The 20171-nt window shown below is 46.8% G+C and overlaps 2 protein-coding genes across 3 annotated transcripts; one reads left to right on the plus strand and one right to left on the minus strand.

Moving 5' to 3' along the window:
• Positions 1-975: 975 nt before the first annotated feature.
• Positions 976-9629, plus strand: slc4a2a (solute carrier family 4 member 2a). Its single transcript, XM_055228769.1, has 18 exons — positions 976-1236; positions 2073-2113; positions 2233-2336; positions 2597-2732; positions 2859-2901; positions 3012-3087; positions 3156-3331; positions 3472-3601; positions 4149-4361; positions 4710-4858; positions 5552-5746; positions 5967-6221; positions 6312-6401; positions 6746-6912; positions 7283-7635; positions 8902-9071; positions 9157-9330; positions 9434-9629. Exons 1-18 carry the CDS (start codon positions 1207-1209, stop codon positions 9500-9502), a joined length of 2571 nt encoding a protein of 856 aa, XP_055084744.1. The 5' UTR covers positions 976-1206; the 3' UTR covers positions 9503-9629.
• Positions 9556-20165, minus strand: fastk (Fas-activated serine/threonine kinase). 2 transcript variants are annotated; one of them, XM_055228772.1, is made up of 15 exons: positions 20123-20165; positions 19780-20027; positions 18603-18875; positions 18136-18442; positions 17675-17907; positions 16454-16710; positions 16149-16336; positions 15540-15688; positions 14772-14988; positions 13341-13500; positions 11444-11535; positions 11228-11298; positions 10979-11151; positions 10740-10854; positions 9556-10317 (listed from the first exon to the last, which is right to left on the minus strand). In XM_055228772.1, exons 3-15 carry the CDS (start codon positions 18861-18863, stop codon positions 10210-10212), a joined length of 2331 nt encoding a protein of 776 aa, XP_055084747.1. In that variant the 5' UTR covers positions 18864-18875; positions 19780-20027; positions 20123-20165; the 3' UTR covers positions 9556-10209. The 2 variants fall into 2 exon arrangements, with proteins under 2 accessions (XP_055084747.1, XP_055084746.1); XM_055228771.1 differs by having other exon boundaries at positions 19780-20126.
• Between the last annotated feature and the right edge of the window lie 6 nt (positions 20166-20171).

A 20171-nucleotide genomic window follows, 5' to 3' on the forward strand; every position in this document is an offset into this window, starting at 1 on the left:
TACTGCTGTGTTTCAGATGACGTCACATATTCTATAGGCAAATAAGATGTAATACAGCTAATGAACTAATGAATCAAATGCAGATTTGTGCTGTAATACAGTGAGTTCTGGGGTCTAGTCACTAATAGGAATATCAAGTTTAACATTTATGAATTTACCTTTTGGATATTTCAAGTACAATGTAATCATCACATCATCAGACACATAATAATGTACGAGGTTTACAAGAGGCTAAATTTGATCACATTTGATGCAAAGATAATTTCTCATAAGGTCAGGAGTGAAACGCTGCTTTTACACTTTTATTTAAAGCTACAGTATGTCATTTTCTAGTGATGGCACGTTAATACTTTATTATTATCATATTATAGCCAAATGAACAACATTTCCATGGAAACAAACAGGAGGAGGCCCAAATAAGAGTCAGTTTTTGTGGAGATACATGCACGCTGACACACTGTGGCTTTAAGCAGAACATTTCTTTTAGATTCAGTGTTTAGACACTGAAACTCAGCTGAGTCAGAGTCACAGATATCACAGAGTAAAAAACATCAGTCACACTTTATACCCCAGATCTATGCTGTTACTGTTGTAAACCGCTGTGACTCTGAGCAAGGCACTTCCTCCCTGTGGTTGGGTCAGATCTCTGAGAGAAATTTGGGGGTTTCACTTAAACATTTTACAGAAGCAGCTGTAATCCGGTTTAAACCCAGTCTAAATCTGGTTTAATCCTGGTTTGGTCCCATTCCCACCTGACGCTGTGTCATTCTTGTCACTCCTGTCACTCTTGTTACTCCTGTCACTGTGCTCCTGTCATTCTTGTCACTCCTGTCACTGTGCTCCTGTCACTGTGCTCCTGTCAGCCTCAGGTTTAGCTTTAAGTCAGACTTTGGGAGTCAGACTCACATTTTGCAAATATCCTGATACTCCCACCACTTCACAGCCTCAGAATCAAAGACCTGGACCAGAACCAGGACCAGAACCAGGACCAAAACCAGGACCAGATCAAGTCCGGGCTTTGGAATCCAGACCAGGACTACAGTCTGAGGAGCAGCGCTGGAGTTTCTGTGGGAAAGTGATTAAAGAAAGTGAGAAAGATGAGATGTGGTGGTAATCCAGGTTTAGTCCAGGTCTGATCCAGGTCTCAGGTGTCAGAGGGGAACTCAGATCAAACCAGGAGCAGATCAGGATCGGACTTTGATCGAGATGTGGGACCAGACAAGTTCTCACACTCAGGTAAGAGTTTTTTTTATTAGTTCAGGTCCTGTTTACACTTGGTTCAGTCCTGGTTCAGTCCTGGTTCAGTCCTGGTTCAGTCCTGGTTCAGTCCTGGTTCAGTCCTGGTTTAGTCCTGGTTTAGTCCTGGTTTAGTCCTGGTTTAGTCCTGGTTTAGTCCTGGTTTAGTCCTGGTTTAGACCTGGTTTAGACCTGGTTTAGACCTGGTTTAGACCTGGTTTAGACCTGGTTTAGACCTGGTTTAGACCTGGTTTAGACCTGGTTTAGACCTGGTTTAGACCTGGTTTCGTCCTGGTTTCGTCCTGGTTTCGTCCTGGATTAGTCCTAGTTCCATCCTGATTGAGAGCACTGTTAGAGATGTAAAGGTGAAGGTTAGACTTGGTGAGCCTGTGGTTGGTGGGCGCCCGGTGACTTCACTCTTTTGTAGTTTTATTGGATTTGGATCAGTTGAATTCCACCACCTGCTCATCCCCATGGAGATAACTTTACCTGGAAAGTTACACAGTGTGGCATTTTTATTTAGCATGTCTTCACTTATAGATGTTGTTATTACAAAACAAACAAAAACCTTAAAACCATGTGTTCTCACTGTGAGCGGGCTTGCCTCTCCACAGATCTGACCTGTCCCTTGGCCTGGTGGTGTCACTTGCAGGTCTCCGTGGTGATGGTAAAGGTTAATGTTATACTATGTAACATTCTAGGCAAAGTAATGACATATCCAAGGAGACGAGCAGATGGTGGACCTCCCCCCTGAAAAGTGACACAACCAGCTTTAAACAAAAGAGGATTCAAAATGGCACCTGCGTCTCATAAAGTATTTGTTTTGTGTTTTTCAGATGTTTGTGGAGCTGAAGGAGCTCAGGGCCAGCTCTGACAGGTCAGTCATATGCCCTCCCATCCTCCTGTGTGTCAGATGCCCTCCCATCCTCCTGTGTGTCAGATGCCCTACCATCCCAGAATACTCAAGTAAACATAGTGTCCTTGTGTAAGTGATAGGTGCGATGATGATGATGAAGGTTTGGAGTGGAGACCGCGGACTCAGTGGAGCCAAGGTCTGAACGAGGACCAGACCCAGGACCTGCTCCGGACCCTGTCTGCAGGTGAGTCCTGGTTTAATCCTGCTGTAGTTCCACTTTAGTTTAGTGTACGTCAACCATGCTCGAATAGGACAATTCTCCGTGAATATATAGCATTTTCAAGACAGTAAAAGTTAACGTGGTGATCTAAATATGTTATGTCTTAGCAGCTAATACCTCACTGAAGTAAAATACCCCCTCTTTAAACATCCTCCATGTTTGTAGTCTTGTTTGTATTTTTTCTGTGCAATGATTGGCTTTGAGGCTCTAACGGATTCAAACAGGTCTGCTGCTGCTGGACCTCAGTCCCAGGACTTGGGCCGGACTCATGGAGACTCTGGTGGACCGACTGGAGACTTCAAACCAGATCCAAGCCCAAGACCGAGACCAAGTCCTGAGGGCCCTACTGCTGCCACACAGGTCCAGACCACTTTTAGTCCTGGTTTAGGGCCGGTTTAGATCTGGTGTAGTCCTGGTTTGGACCTAGTTTAGTTCTGCTATTTAGATCTGGTTTAGTCCTGGTTTAGTCTTGTTTTGTGTTTTCAGTAATGAAGACATGGGTGAAGTGAATGGAAACCGAGGAAGAAAGGTGAGGGCTCAGTCTGGATTTGCTCTGGATTCAGTCTGGCCTCGCTGCAGAAAAGTAACATGGTTTTAATTTAATCTGTAAAGACTATTTTTTTCTTTTTCTTTTTACAGAAACACAGTGACCGGGACCAGGGTCTGGACTCAGGTCTGGACTCAGGTCTGAACCGGGCAGCTCTGGTCCTCTCTGGTACCTCACATCTTCTTTCACACAAAGTCCCACTGTGCTGAGGCCGAGCTGAAGTCTGTGTGTTCCAGGTGCTGTCAGTCCCTTGCGCAGCCCAGTAGTGGCGCTGGTCCATCTCCAGGAGCCAGTTTTGTTCCAGGCAGTGCTGCAGGTCCCGGTCCAGGTCTTAGTCCTGAGTCTGGGACCAACCACAAATCAGAACCACTTCAAGACCGGGAGAGCGCTCGCCTCACTCCTGATGGACAAGGTACCTCCAAAACTGAGTCAGATCCTTCTCTAGATTGGTTAGGATCCAGTTAGGATTCTTGTTAAACCAGTTCAGATCCTTGTTGACCCTGTTGCAGACTCTTGTTAAACCAGTTCAGATCCTTGTTGAACCTGTTGCAGGTCCCGGCAGAGGCCGTGTCCCGGACTCAGGACTCAGAGGACCTTCTAAGGGTCCTGATCCAGACTTTGGACCACGAGGATCAGCCAAACTTCACCAAAACTCACAGAGAATCCAACAGCAAAGAACAAGGTCAGGAACAGCTTTCACTTTGATCTGCTACAGGTTCAGACCTGGTCTGAAGCTCTAAAGTTCCTGTTTGAGTCACATGTGAAGGTGCCAGGGCTAGAACTTACAGTCACAAAATGGCCGACGCTGGAGAGGCCCGATAAAAGGTTTCAGTAGCAACCTGAACCACAGGGGTCCCACGATGGCCACTGCATCAGATATTTGAATAATAAAAGCAATAAAACTTTAGAAAGGACCACATAAGTTCTGAATTTAATGTAGTGAAACCATAGACTGTATATATCTCTGGACATAGCTAACCTGCTAGCTCCCCCTTTGCAAACAGGAAGTGAGCATGACTCTGGCTCCAATTCACTTTCTATTGAAGGGCACTTCCGTTAGCAAGCTACAAGTTAGCCGTGATAATATAGAGTCGAGCGCTGTGGGTGACCGCACACTTCCTCAGTCCACTTCTTTCTACAGTCTATGGTGAACCGTTTTTTTTTTTTTTGTAAAAATCATACTTACCATATCTCTTCTCTTTCTCCCCGCTCTCCCCATGTGTCCGCAGACCTGTCTCTGCCCTGCTCCCCCTCGGCTCCTCCCTCTGACCCCTTGCGGCGCTCGGGGACCCTGTTCGGGGGGCTCCTTAAGGATGTCAGACGCAGGTACCCTCAGTACACCTCTGACCTGACCGATGCCCTCAACGCTCAGTGTGTCGCCGCCATCATCTTCATCTACTTTGCTGCTCTGTCGCCCGCCGTCACCTTTGGAGGTCTGCTAGGTGAGTCTGGACCTGGACCCAGAGCACAGAAGTGGATTGAGGGTGTATGACATCACCCACAGCGTTTGACACCAAAAGAAGCTCATCAAGACTAGCAGTTGTAGCGGCTAATCTGGAGCTCAGTTCCATATTTGGAATCCCACGAGTATCATAGTGACCAAAGAGCCAATCAGGGATGAGGGTGATGAGGCTGGTCTTTGATGGGCATGTCTTTGATTGGGGTGTCTGATGGGTGTGTCTTCTGTGGGCGTGTCTCTTTTCAAGGTAGAAGATGGACGGGCTGATGGGTGTGTCTCTAATGGGCATGTCTCTAATGGGCGTGTCTCAAATGGGCGTGTCTCTTTTCAGGGGAGAAGACAGACGGGCTGATGGGCGTGTCAGAGCTGATCATTGCCACGGCGCTGCAGGGCGTGGTGTTCGCCGTGGTGGGTGCTCAGCCTCTGCTCATCGTCGGCTTCTCTGGTCCTCTGCTCGTGTTCGAGGAGGCCTTCTATAACGTAAGTTACCTCTCCTCCAGCAGGGGGCGGGGTGGCGGTGGGCGGAGGAGGTGGGGAGGGGGGCAGCAAAGTGGTTAGTAGTGGATCAGTGTAGTAAAAAATAATCGCAGTGATATTTTGATAATAGTGATCTTTCTCTGGACTGTGCAACAAATATAGAGGCATTAATAAATCAAAATGCCAAAAAATATCCAACTATTTCTCATTTTTATCAATACTACACTTAACCTGTAAATATTGTGTTTAGAAGCCTCCAGATTTCATCCTTTATTTGGTTAAAGTTTCACTATGTAACATTTCTGTTGGAATGTTCACCATCAGTTTGTCTCCATGGTGTCATTATTGCTTTGCCTAGAAGTTTTCACAATATGGCATTAAACATATTTATCTTCATGGGGAAAAGCAGATGTTACAGGTCAGATCTGTGAAGAGGCAACACATTAACCAGTTTTTAAGGGGCGTTTGGGCAATAAAAACCTATACTTGAAACAATGCAGGATAGACAGTTTAATACCATATTGCAGAACATTCAGAAAAGCAATAACATCACCTTGGAGATAAAAAGATGTTGGGCTCTACACCAGGAAAGTTACTTAGAGTGGTTATCTGTGGCAGAGTGGTTAGCTGTAGCAGAGTGGCTATGAGTGGCTATGAGTGGGGTCCTCACAGGGGCACACCTGACTGCTCCTGTAGTTTTGCCAGGTGCTGGATGTGGAGTACCTGACGGCGCGGCTGTGGGTGGGGCTGTGGCTGATGGTCATCGTCGTGGTAACTGTGGCGTTGGAGGGGAGTGTTCTGGTGCGACATGTTTCTCGCTTCACCCAAGAAATCTTCTCTGTCCTCATCTCTCTCATCTTCATCTACGAGACCTTCGTCAAGCTCTTCAAGGTCAGATCCAAAACCTGCTCAGATCCTCTGCTAGACCTGGACGGGACCTGGACGGGACCTGGACGGGACCTGGACGGGACCTGGACGGAACCAGGACTGAACCAGGACTGAACCAGGACTGAACCAGGACTGAACCAGGACTGAACCAGGACTGAACCAGATCCTTCTCTAGATCGGTTCAGATCCTTGTTAAAACTTTTTTTTTTTCTCGCTGTGGTAGATCTTCCTGCAGTACCCTCTGACAGGTTGTGTCCGTGACAACACCTCTGAGGTTTCTAATTGGTGGAACTCCTCGGCACTCTCCGATGCGTCGAACAGCACAGAGCCCTCTGATTGGTCGAGCCACTCCAGAGGCGTCGATGCTGGGACAACACGACCCAACACGGCGCTGCTGTCTCTGCTCCTGATGCTTGGAACCTACCTCAGTGCCTTCTACCTGCGTAAACTCAAGAACTCTGCACTATTCCCTGGACAGGTGAGAGTGGGAGGGCATCTGAGGCAATCTGAGACACAGGGAGGGTATCTGACACCCAGGGAGGGCATCTGATGTTAAACTCTGTTGCAGTTGAGGAGGACCATTGGCGACTTCGGAGTCCCAATTTCCATCTTCATCATGGTCCTGGTCGACTACAGCATCAAAGACATTTACACCCAGGTCTGAACCAGAACTAAAACAGGACTGAACCGAGACTAAACCAGAACTGAACCAAGACTAAACAAGGACTGAACCAGGACTGAACCAGGACTGAACCAGGACTGAACCAGGACTAAAACCGGACTAAACTAGGACTGAACCAGGAATACAGGACTAAACCAGGACTAAGCCAGAACTAAACCGGGTCTGAACCGGGTCTGAACCCGTGCTAAACCAGGACTTAAACAGGACTGGACCAGGTTGAACCACAACTAATCCAGGATTAACCCAGGTCTAAACCAGGACTAAACCAGGACTAAGCCTCTCTAACTATCCCTCTCTTGGGATTGGCTGTGTGTTGGCAGAAACTGAGCGTGCCCAGTGGCGTGGCGGTGACATCTCCTCAGAAGCGTTCATGGTTGGTCCCTCCCCTTGGTGCTCAGGGAGAGTTCCCACTATGGATGGCGGCAGCGAGCGTTCTGCCTGCCCTCCTCGTCTTCATCCTCCTCTTCATGGAGTCCCAGATCACTGCGTGAGTCCAAACTTGACCAGGATCCTAGCTCTGGTCTAGATCACTTTGGTCTAAAAACTCTCACTTCTTCTGGTTTCTGATTTCTAGTTCTGGTCTAACCCGGGTTTCTGGTCTCTGGTCTGGTTATAAATCCGGTCTAACCCCTGTCTTGGTCTCAGGTTGACTGTGAGCAAGCGCGTGGTGAAGGGCATTGGTTTCCTTGGTCTAATCTGGCTCTGGTCTGGTCTCTGGTCTGGTCTCTGGTCTGGTCTCTGGTCTGGTCTCTGGTCTGGTCTCTGGTCTGGTCTCTGGTCTGGTCTCTGGTCTAAATCCTGGTCTTTAATGTCTGGTCTGGTCTAAGTCTTGGTCTAAGTCCTGGTCTTGGTCTCAGGCTGATCGTGAGCAAGCGTGTGGTGAAGGGCACTGGTTTCCATGTTGACCTTCTCATCATTGTGCTGGTGGGCGGGGTCTCAGCTCTCTTTGGGTTGCCGTGGTTATCGGCTGCCACCGTGCGCTCCGTCACACACGCCAACGCACTGTCAATCACTGCGCCGGCCCGTCCCCCGCAGGAGGACAGACCCCGCCCACTACCAGTGGACAAGTCCCTCCTTCAGGAAGAGAAACCACACTCACAGGAAGAGAAACCACACCCACAGGAAGAGAAATCACGCCCACTGGAAGAGAAACTCTGCCCCATGCTGAGGGAGCAGAGGGTCACAGGCTTCGTGGTGGCGCTGCTCGTCGGTGAGTCTGTGATTGGCTGTTTAGAGGTTTGTGATCCTCATTGGTCCAACAGGGCCCATGCTAAAGTTCATGCTTATAGTGCATATGACAGGTTCGACCTATATTTAGGAATTTACAAAAGATTTTACTTTTTTCTCCAGTTTGTCCATCTTTTATGTTTCAAATTTTACTTCCTGGTTGGAAATCATATGACATCACACTGGGGAATTTCACAACTGTTACCTAGCAACCATATAGTACATCGGGCCAAAACTCTTCTAATGTACATAGTTTTTTTATCTGAAAAATAAAAATGTAAGAAAATACCTTTATTTTGTTGAAAATTGTAAATTGTGCTGAACGTTTGGACAGAATTCTCCCAGTCTGAGGTCATCATTAAGGAACTCTCTAAATAAAACTACTTTTCAAGATATTTTTACATGTATAATCCCACCAAATGAAGTAAAAAAAAAAATAAAAAATTACAGAATTATCAAAGCCTGACAGACACACTTTAAGATGTGTTGTTGCTGCATGTTTCATGCAGAGTATGTACTATGTAGTATTTAGTATGTAGTCGAGTGTGCTAAAATATCACACTATCGATATATTGTAATAATACATTTGGTGATACAATATTATTGTGAGTATTTTTGATACATTATACTAAATTATTTTGTGTGACAGTGCTACAATTTTGTTGCTCGTTTAAGACTGAAACTTGTTTGTTTACATTTGACATTCACTGTTTATTTAAACAGTGGCTTTATAAATAAATATTGCTAAAATGTATGTATTTGGTTCTTCAAAAACAGTGATGTATTGCAGGATCTCATGTGCAATATCTGTAAAGCTCTTCTCTTTTCTGTGCGTGGACCAGATGGATTCTTGTGAAATCTGAAATATTGTGTCTATTTTCTTGTGCTAAACATCAAAAGCTGCATTTCTCAAACTGCGGTCTAATGCTTGCTTCATTTTGAGTCAAATCTCTCCACTTTTTGTTTCTCCTTTGGGTAGTTTCTTGGTTATAGGTTCTGTAGCAATGATGCAGTCAAATTTTACACCTAATTTAACCACAATTCAGGCCTGGAATTGTCGTGTTATAGACCTGGTTTAGATCTGATTGAACTCTGAAAGCCCAATGTTTTCTTCGGTGGAACTTGGTGTGAAATATTTGAGAGGCAATGACCTAGAGGAAATGTTGAGGTCCAAGAATCGTACAAAAAGTGACCCCACTCTGCTCTGTGATTAGCCCGTTTAATCCCTCTCTGCTCTTTGACTGGCCAGGCCTGTCGGTGCTGGTTGCTGGGCTCCTGAGACAGATCCCGGTCTCGGTCCTGTTTGGGGTCTTCCTGTACATGGGAGTCATGTCTCTGCAGGGCATCCAGCTTACTGAGCGCATCCAGCTTCTGCTCATGCCAACAAAGCACCACCCCAAAAGTGGCTACGTCACCAAGGTCGGTCCAAAACCAGTTCAAATCCTCCTCTAGACCGATTTCAATCCCAAATCTGTTTGGTAAACCTACTGTGTTGTGCCGTCAGGTGCGCCCCTGGCGCCTGCACCTGTACACCTGTCTGCAGATCACCTGTCTGGCATTGTTGTGGCTCGTGATGGCATCTCCTCTGGCTCTGGCCTTTCCCTTCGTGCTGCTGCTGACTGTGCCTCTGCGTAAACTTCTGCTCCCCCTGCTGTTCACATCCAGGGAACTGCAGCTGGTGAGGAACAAATGTGTCTGACACAATCGAACACATGGGGAGGGCATCTGAAACATGGGGGTAGTATGGGAGGGCATCTGGCTTACTCTTTTCTCTGCTGCAGTTGGACGGGGAGGAGCCAGAAGTGGAGCTGGAGCAGGACGAGTATGAGCAGCTGCAGATGCCTGTGTGACAGGGCAACAAGTGCAGCAGAAGCGACAGGAGCGGCAGGAGTGACAAGAGGGTCAGGAGCAACAGGAGCGGCGTCCTGCTCATGTTTTATTAAAGGAAACATTTATAATAAAGATGTTAAAATCTCCAACAGCAGAGATGCATTTATGTTAAACTGGGACTAAACTAAATAATACCTTACTAATCATGTATCTTGTATAAAGAATGACGCTTGACGTGAGCGTAGGGGATATGGGCGTGTCTCATTTAAAAACATTGGTTGTATTTGTACCACTGACACCAGCACAGCGTCCTAGGGCAGTTTCGTGTCTGAAAGAGCACAGGTTCAGACAGTTTGTGCTTCCAAACTTGTCGTGGTCAGCTGCACAGACTAAAGATGGCTAAAAAACGTCCAGTATTTACGTATAGAGCCAAACAGTTTAGTGTATCCTAGGCCACACCCAGAAAACTGGTCTGAACTCAGAGAAAACCCCACAGGGACAGCACTGAGCAGAAAGACAGGGGGCGCTGTCCTGTTTAAACTTTACAGATTTATTCAATAGAAACAAACTCTGAATAAATAATGACATTTCCCATGCGCTCCCGCTCCCACCGCACTGTAAAAACACTCAGTGTCCAATGAGAGCTCAGCTGCAGAACCACAGCCAATCAGGAGCCATGTCGACACATTCAAATGTTTTTACTGTTAAGTACTGTTCCATGGTCCTGTCACAGAGGCAGGTGGGGTCCTGTCAGGGGCAAGTCAGTGAGTTTCTGCTGTAGGTAACCTTTAACCTCTTCAATGCCGTTGAGTTTCTCGAGCTCGTGGTAAGGCAGCTGTAGATGGACAGAAAGAGCTAATTATTACTATATCATAATAATGATTAATAATAATTCATACTAATAATTGTATTATTACTATTACTATTTTCAATAATAATAATATTACAATGATAATAAAATAATAATAATTATTATTAATAATAATAATCATATATCTGACATGTGTTCATTCTGAAACAGGGTCAGACCCTTGTAGACTGACTGACCACCCTCACCGTTTTATTGGTATTAGAGTCTCTCCTGTTTGAATCATCAGTATGTACTGTCCTCATGTATAACACCATGTGCAGCAGAGGAGGTGTGTGTCTGTGTAGAACACCTGCAGCAGGAGGTGTGTAGGGTACTCTTCTGTGTGTATATGTGTAGTACCTGCAGGAGGAGGTATGTGCGTGTGTGGGTGTATATATGTGTAGTACCTGCAGGAGGAGGTATCCAAGCAGACGCAGGTGCCGGTCCCTCATGGCTCTGGACCCAACCAGAACCTGAGAGTTATGGCAATAATGCCACTTATCATTCACCGACAGCACCACCCTGCAACAGAGACCCGCTTTAGACTCAATTTATCCCCGGTTTAGACAGGGGTTAGACCAGGTTTGGCCCAACTTTAGACCCGGTTCAGTCCCAGGTTTAGACCTTCTTAAGTCCTGGTCCTGACCTGTGGATTTCCTGGTCCTTGCTGGGGGCGGGGTAGTAGTCTGCACTGTAAAATGGGGTCATGTGATGCAGACAAGTCCCGCCCACAACTGGAAGTGCATCCTCCGATGGCTCCGCCTCCAGTGAGAACTTCTGGAAATCAGGAATGAGTCCTGACGAGTCGAGTTGCCAAGCCTGAGGAGCAGAGGAGAGGGTCAGAGGAACAGAGGAGAAGGTGACAGGAGCAGAGGAGAGGGTCAAAGGAACTCACAGAAGGGTCACATGGTTTGACTGAGCGAATCGGAACAACACGTCGAGAGGAATCAATCCACAGTAGGAAGTCTGCAACACAAGCGGAGAAAGTCCAAGTTTAGTCCTGGTCTAGTCCTGGTCTAGTCCTGGTCTAGTCCTGGTCTAGTCCTGGTCTAGTCCTGGTCTAGTCCTGGTCTAGTCCTGGTCTAGTCCTGGTCTAGTCCTGGTCTAGTACCTGTGTAGTACCCTGGAGGAAGGATCTGGTCTTGTTTGTAGCTTTGTTCTCCGATGAGCTGCCGCAGAGCCTCCGCCACGAGTCCTTTATAACTGAAACACAGCAGAACGTTAGACCTAATCTGGGTTTGATCTGGTTCAGTCCTTAGTTCTGGTCCACTTTCAGTCCCCATTCAGTTCTTCACCCTAGTCTAGTCCTTGGCCCAGTCCAAAGACTAGACTAGGGCCAATAACGTATAAAGAAGTGGATTAAAGGAGTGTGACGTCACCCACAGCGTTCGGCTCCAAATGAAGCTCATCGAGGCTAACAGTTATAGGGGCTAATCTGGAGCCCAATCCCATCTTTGAAATTCCGACCATGAGAATTATATTCAATTCAATTTTATTTATATAGCACATTTAAAAACAACTTCAGATGACCAAAGTGCTTCACATAAAAGTCAACAAAAATATCTAAATAACACAATACATAGTAAAAGAAAAATAATTCACCAAGATATCCTGTCTAGCTAGTATTAAATACCAGGGAGAAGAGGTGGGTTTTCAATCTAGTCTTAAACTGTGTTAAAGGCTACGAGGATCTGACAAGCAGAGGGCGCTGTTCCATAGTCTGGGCGCTGCCACAGAAAAGGCTCTGTCACCTCTGGTCTTGAGCCTGGCTTTGGACACATCCAGCAAGAGCTGGTCAGCTGACATCAGGGCATAGAGTGCAAACATTTAAACTAGAGCTGGGCTTGTTAACACGTTTTATTGTTAATTAAAAAAATAATTAGTTGCGATTCATTAGTTTGTCAAGTGTATCAGTCAAAAAAAAAAAAAAGTATCAAAGAGCCCCTCTGCACTCGTCTTTTCCTCTCAGCACATACACACACAGAGGGGGAGGGTTCGCTTTGTGTGTGCGGTGGACAGGGAGAAGAGGGCTCTGCTGTGCAGACAGCGCGACAGAGATGAGTCCAAGCACAGGATTAGCACTCTATTAGCGGCAAAGTGCGTAGTTTTCTGCACGTGTCAATCATGCTTATTTTGAAAACTATGGAGATTTTTTAAATCCTGCATGTTCAGTAACCAGTGACCTGGTTTGAACTAGGACTGCACCAGAACTGAACCAGGACTAAACTAGACGAAATAGGTGGACTGACCTTTACCAAACCTGAATCAGGACTAAAGCAAGACTAAGCCAGGACTCTAGCAGCCTTCTATTAGTCTCATAGTGAACAGAAAGAAGCAGCAGACCACACAGGACAGCAACAGGAAAAAATTGTTTCAGCTTCAAAAAGTTAAATAACATTCCAGTCCTATAGGCCTATTTGAATGTTGACATTAGAGAAATAATTTAAAAAAAGGCTAATACTGAGTCTTTTTATAGTATTTTAACATTTATTTGAACATTTTGAAATAAACCAGATATATAGAAAAATCATATCCAAGTCAAACCAGCATAATACTGGGTGAATACTACAGTATGTTTAAGCATAAAAGGGTAAAATAAAATAAATGTTTTTTTTGTTTTTTTTACTTTAGCACAGCATGCGATTAATCAGGTTAAAAAAAAAAATATTTTCTAATTCTCTCATTCTCTAATGAAAGGTTTTTATTCTGCATGCTTCTCTTTTAATGTTTTGTCTTTCTCTTTCTTATTCTGTGCACTTTGAATTGCTTTAAGGTCCGAATGATGAGCCTGACAGAAGCAGTTACAGTCGTGGCTATGCTCACTTCCTGTTTGGAACACGGCGACTAGCGGAATACATAAGTCCAGAGATATATACAATCTGTGGTCCAGTACCAGGTCCTGTTCTTTGGTCTCACCTGTACTTGTGGCTCACCTCGTAGACAGTTGGCCCTGGTCTGGTCCTTGGTCAGGTCTCAGTCATAGTCTCTGGTTCAGTCTTTGGTCTTACCTGTACTTACGGTTGACCTCGTCTGCGGTCAAGGCATGGTCAAACATCAGGACTTTGTGGGCAGGATTGAGACGAGGTCCTGAATATTCCTCAAACTCCAGGTCTACTGCAGAGTCTAGAAGAGACAGGTACCTGCGGACGATGCCCAGGTACGGACTGTCTATAACACATGAGTTGAGAGACCAGGATTAGATCAGAGACCAAGACCAGCTGAAATAAATAAGCAATAAACGAGAATATTGAAACTAAGCCATAAAGCAGAATTATCCCCTAAAAAGTTTTCTAAATGTACAATATTAAAAAAACCAAAAAAAAAACACCCAAAAACCGTGAACTACAATAAATAACAGAACGCTACATTTAAGTAGTTAGTGTATATAATGAGTCATAGAAATTCATAATTCTACAGCTCAAATCTCATTGCAGTACAAAAAATTAACCCAAATTTTCCCACAGGTGAAAAGAAAATATACCCACATTAAATATTGACCCCCAAAAGTATTGTTCCATTGTGTCCTTGTGTACAAGTTTCTCCACCGCCTAGCACCAAAGTACATCTCTGACATAGTGCCACATGAATCATCTCACACTCTGCGGACTTCAGGGACCGACCTCCTGCTGGTGAGTCAGGACTAAACATGGAGAATCAGTGTTTCAGTTTTATGCAGCTAAAACCTGGAACAGTCTGAAGATGTGAGACAGACCTCTACTTTGACAATGTTTAAATCCAGGTTAAAAACGATTATGTTTAGCTTAGGCATATGACTGAAAGGTTTTTATTCTGCATGCTTCTCTTTTAATGTTTTATCTTTCTATTTCTTATTCTGTGCACTTTGAATTGCTTTGTATACAAAGTGTGCTATACAAATAAACTTGCCTTGCCTAACACCCATGAGGCTGTGGATAAACCCTTAGCACAGTGCTTCTCAAATAATGGGGTATGACTCCGCGTATGACACTTGTAGTACTGTAGATGGCGCGTACACAGCAAAGAACAGGAGAGAGCGAACAGATCGTGACACAGGGCAGTGAACAAGAAACACTTTTGCTAAAGAGTCACTATGGAAAACATTTTAACAGGGATGAAAAGAAAGGCGGAGATAGACAGAGGTAATGAGACACACGAAAGTCACCCAAAAAGTAAGACGAGGACAAATATTGCCAACAATCATCCCGCTTTGTGAATGTGAATAGAATAGAAAATAATTGAGAAGCACTGCCTTAGCATAAGATCTCTCATTGTCATTTAGCCTGGTTTCAGTCGAGCGATGTACTTTTTCAGTCCCCGGTTTCAGTCCCCGGTTTCAGTCCCCGGTTTCAGTCCCCGGTTTCAGCCCCCGCTTTCAGCCCCCGCTTTCAGCCCCCGCTTTCAGCCCCCGCTTTCAGCCCCCGCTTTCAGCCCCCGCTTTCAGTCCCCAGTCTGGCTCGTACTTGTGAGGCTGTGGATAAATCCGGGGCAGAAGACCTCCCGCAGCAGGCTCGGGGGGCAGTAGCGCAGTTGGAGCAGAGACATCAAGATGTTGACTGTGGCCAGAGGAGAGCTCAAGGCTTTAGGCTCCAGGACCTGCTCCAAACGCTCGAACAGCTCCAGAGCATTCTGAGGGCGATAGTTCATCCGACTCAATGGGAACACCAGCCTCTGGATCACCTGCGGAAAGGCATCAGGTTTAACTGCTACATCAGAACTCAGGGAGAGAATCAGGGTCAGCATCTACACCAGGACTCGGAAAGGGAATCCGGGTTGGCTCCTACACCAGGACTCAAAGAGGGCATCTGGGTTAGCTCCTAACACAGGACTCAGGACTAAAGTCAAACCTGAACTGACTTGACCTTGTCTACACATGAAACCAGAGTTCAAAATGAGACTAATCAAACAAGACCGCATTGAGTTTTAGAACTCCGTTTTCTTTGTGTTGCAAGATTAATCACAATCGAAAATACAATTTGAATGGCCACAGTTATCAAATCACAAAGGCTGTAATTATTTAAGTACTATATATCCTTTTGCAAACAAAAAAAATCCTCTCTTATTATGGAAAGGCTGCTAACCCTGAAGTTAAAATGCATATGGTTGTTGTATTAGTTTATCAGTTCAGATTTCAGTATTCTGACAAATGCTCCTGGATGTCATTAAAATGTGAACTTTGAAAAGAATCCCCCTATCTAAACAAAAATCACAATTAGGAAGGGCGGAGTCACCTTAGTGTCCAGTTGCTCCGCCCTCTTCAGCAGGTACTCAGCGACTGTGTCGAGGAGGCGCGTCTCTCTCAGGCGGTGCCGTGCGGCGTATTTGGCGATCAGCGCCATCGTGTTGGGGCTCAAGCTGTCTGCCTTTTTCGGCAACTCCTCTGAAACAGTTCTACCAACAGTTAGGGGTCGTGACCTGTGGGTGGGGTTAGTCTGAAAAAGAGTCAGGGTCTATGCTTGTAGTGTTATGCTGTATTGAGATCGCAGCGTCAGGGGTGTCGGGTTTACAGGTATAGTCTATGGGGGTTGCGCTAGTCCAACGTTTCCGTCATGCCTTTCAAGAATTCATGTGGTGTGTTTGAGCGCCACAGGAGTCAGAAGCAAATGAAATTCATAATTTGTCACTGAGTTTCAAGCATCTACCTCAAATGCAGCACTGTAAACACAGAGTTAGCTCCTGCCTCTCGCCTGCTCCTGCCTCTCGCCTGCTCCTGCCTCTCGCCTGCTCCTGCCTCTCGCCTGCTCCTGCCTCTCGCCTGCTCCTGCCTCTCGCCTGCTCCTGCCTCTCGCCTGCTCCTGCCTCTCGCCTGCTCCTGCCTCTCGCCTGCTCCTGCCTCTCACCTGCAAGGCGGGTGATGAAGCGCTCCTGTCGGCTCTGGTGGAACAAGTGCGAGCTGAAGATAAGCTCCAGACTCCGGTTACTCGCTTCGGCTGCGCACGCCGCCAACATCTCATCCAACAGCGCCATCTCCTGGTCACGCACCGTACTCACACATGACAGAGTGTGCTTCACCACGCGCAGGATCTTCCTATGAAAAAATGTCCGGGCTCAGTCCGGGCTCAGTCCGGGCTCAGTCCGGGCTCAGTCCGGGCTCAGTCCGGGCTCAGTCCGGGCATTTTACCTGGTATTTTACCTGGTATTTTACCTGTTTGTGAGCAATAGTTCTGGATTGGCTCCCGCTGTTGATGTGTCCTTGTTGCTGTGCTCTGACTGGCTGTGTAGCTCTCTCCAGCGCCCCCTGTAGTAGGCAAGCAGCAGGAAGAGTGTCTGTGGGTGGCGCTCTCGCTCCAGGCTCCGCTCCAGACCGGAGAGACAGGCCTCTGTGAGCGCCACCCCAGGAGGAGGAGCCTCGCGCTGGACTGGGGGAGGAGCCTCGGGGCCCTGCTCCGCAGCTGCACATGCCTGAAACACATGACATCAGTTTATTTAGAGTCCTCTAGTTTAACCTCAGCCGAGACAGGTCACAATTCTCAGGTGGAATTTGCTATTTAATGTATTTCACATCTATGAGGTATTAACTGCTAACACATAACAAATTTAGATCACCACCTTACTTTTTATTGATATTTTCGCCAAAAAACAACATATTAACATGTTTTATAAGTTTCAGTTTCGTTTTTTAACCCTCTGAGTGCCCCCTCCCTTTGCTCCTCTCTCCCCCTTCAGAGTGACATCGCAACTCAATCAACGTGCATCCCACTAATGAAACTACTGCACATCACATCAGGTTTGTCAAGTTGCTGTGTACAATTTTGTATCCTGCTTTTTTATATTTATAGAGAATTGTTAAGGAGCAGCATGGGTGATGTTGACTTGTGGGCGGAGCCTTGTACAGGCTCGTACTGCTAAGAGTAAGAAAGGTTTGAATATCAAGACACATTGCTTAAATACTCAAACATGACATCTACAACCTCTTCAGGCATGTTTTTGATGAGGAAACAATGTTAAAAAATGGTAGAAAGCTAAAAAAAAAAGTATATTTTGCCTAATACCCTTTAACTGTCAGATTGCAGATTTGTTGACCTGGTTTATATCTGTGCCAGTTTTTGTTTCATGTTTCAAGTTCAACGTCTTCTCTGTCTGTATAAATAAACAAAAGTCAAATGATTTTTTCACAATAGATTTAGAAAATGGTGCCATTATTCAACCTCAAAGACGTGGTTGTTGTCAGTTGAAAGGTCTTTAAGATTAATATGAAAGGTTTGTGGACCCAATCCCAAACAAATAATGAGAAGGTTCCACATTTGTGGATCAGAGAGTTGGAGATTCCTTTAAAAACTGTGAATCTCCCATAGAGTTATATAGCCCCCGCTCTGGCATCATCACATTTATAATGTGAACGCAACCTGTACTTTCCATGACCCACCTCTGTCTGGGGCTCTGATGGGTGCTGTGCTGATTGCTGTTGTGGGTCCAATGGCAGGTGCGGTGGCGGGTGTGGTTGTGACAAGTGAGCTTGCTGCAGGTGAGGGTGGGGCCGGTGGTGCAGTCTCATAACGGAGCTGAACACCATGGACAGGTCCTTCTGATTAAACTGAGACACACGACGCTCACACTCAGACTCCAGAGCCATAACCAGGGACGAGTCTGGACTCAGACCTGAGGAAACAAGGTGTAGAGGTAAGGAGACGAACAAGCAGGAGAGAAGAGAGGAGGCAAGGAGGTAAAGAGCGGAGACGAGGAGAGAAGACACACTCAGAGTCTAGAGCCAGGACTAGAGACAAGTCCGGACTAAGACCTGAGGACAGACGAGACAAGGCAAGGAGAGGAAACGAAGAAGAGTAGTAGTAACAGTAGTTGTAGTAGTAATAGTAGTAGTAGTAGTACCTAAAGTAGCAGCGGCATACAGGGAGGTAACCAGGCTGAAGTTGTCAAATTTGCCGCAATCTCGGACGATGGTGTCGCACAGAGACAGGAAGTCCTGGTGCTCCAGTGTCTGCTTCCTGCCCTTCGCCCCACCCCCCTCTGAGACAGGGGGAGGGGCCTCTGAAGCAGTGGGCGTGGTTTCTGCGCAGGAGGGCGGGGCCTCCACAGCAGGGGGTGGGGCTGGCAGCAGCTGAGCAATCCTCTGCAGCGCCACTGCCAAGTGACTCTGAGAAACTTTGGACGGATTTTGAGAAATCCACCGCAGAACCTGAAACATGTACACATGCATATATATATATATATATATATATATATATACAGTACACATATATATACACATACACCTCTGATCTCCCCCTGACCTCTGGCCCCTCCCCCTGACCTCTGATTCCTCCCCTCTCTGACCTTGTCCAGCCCCTCCCTCTGACCTCGTCTGGACGCTGCGAGCGCTCCAGCAGCCTCTTCATGGTGAAGAACGTGTCGTAACTCAGGTCTTGGATGAAGCTCCAAGTCTTCTTCCGGGTCTGGGGCGGGGCTCTGTGCACGGGGGCATGGCCGAGCTGATGATATAACGCTGAGGGCGGGCAATGAGGGAAAGGCACGCCCATCTGTGGTTTAGGCCCGCCCCCGGCAACACCCCCTCCGCCGCAGAGCCGGTACATCCTCAAGAACCGCCCACTGAGCTGCATGATCCACTCTGCCTGAAACAGAGGAAGACTGGGTCAGAACCAGGTCTAAACCAAATCTAAACCAGGAATAACCCAGGACTAAACCAGACCTGAACCAGGTCTGAACCAGATCTCCACCGGATCAGAACTGGGTCAGAACTGGATCAGAACTGGATCAGAACTGGATCAGAACTGGATCAGAAGTGGGTCAGAATTGGATATGCCAGGTCTAAACCAATTCTAGGCCAGGTCTGAACCAGGTCAAACCAGGTCAAACAAGGTCAGGTCTGAACCTGGTCTCAAACTGGTCTGGAACCTGGGTTGGAACCTGGGTCTAAACTAAAATAAGGACCTAGAGCTTGCCTTTGTGTCACTTTTGGGATGAGGACAAAATAGCAGACGTGACATGGAGGCTTGTCGCTGTTAGACCACACAAATCTGTCTTGCTCTACTCTCTCTGTGTGAGCTTGTCTGGAACCACAGCTGTCCCAGGGCAGACTAAGGGAGCAAGGCCACCAATAGAAAGTGTCTTGCTCAGAGGCAAAGTGACTTCATGTCCTGGTCAGAACTTTGAGTTGTGCTCATGTTTAGCCTATTCTGCAATTTGTAAGAGGATTAACCAGCACTAAAGATGTATGAACAAGGACTGAACCGGAGACTGGACCAGGGACTGAACCAGGACTAAACCTGAACTAAACCAGGACTAAACTAGAACTAAACCAGGACTGAACCAGGACTACAGTGAACCCTCTACAGTTGTGCTGTCACTGCTGTTAGCTCATGTGTAGTGTTAGCCTGTTAGCTGTCCTCTGTCCTCCGCCGATTCCCTGGCTAATGTCTCTTTCTCTCCTGTCGCCGAGGCTAAGCTCTGGTCCCTGGCCGGGTCTAGTCTCCGCTGTCCCGGGCTCTTGTCTGGAGGGACAGAGGGGACACTCACCTCATCTTGACACTCGGGCAGCTCGGGTCCTCGGGCTCCTCTTGGGCTTCTCTCGGGTCGCGCACACGCTGCTGTCACCGCGGAACAGGCTCCTGTCACCGCGGAACACACGGGGGACAGCGGCCTCAGTCCTCCGTGTCCTCCGCCATGTCCTCCGCACGCTTCGCCATATCTGCGGCTCAGAGCGTCCCCTGGTGGACACACAGCTGTGTTTCAATGTCTCCCCGGGGGTGTCCACAGTCCTAGTGCTGGAGGACAGAATGGAGACAAAGGGACGTGCGTAACTCTGTAAATGTAAATAAAGAGTTTAAATGTGTTTAAAGTGGCATGTCTCCACACTCACCTGCCCCCTGTCCACGCATGCGCAGTGAGAAACATGGCGGCGCAGGAGA

This window comes from Periophthalmus magnuspinnatus, chromosome 17 (genome assembly GCF_009829125.3).
Source record: "Periophthalmus magnuspinnatus isolate fPerMag1 chromosome 17, fPerMag1.2.pri, whole genome shotgun sequence".
NCBI lineage: Eukaryota > Metazoa > Chordata > Actinopteri > Gobiiformes > Gobiidae > Periophthalmus > Periophthalmus magnuspinnatus.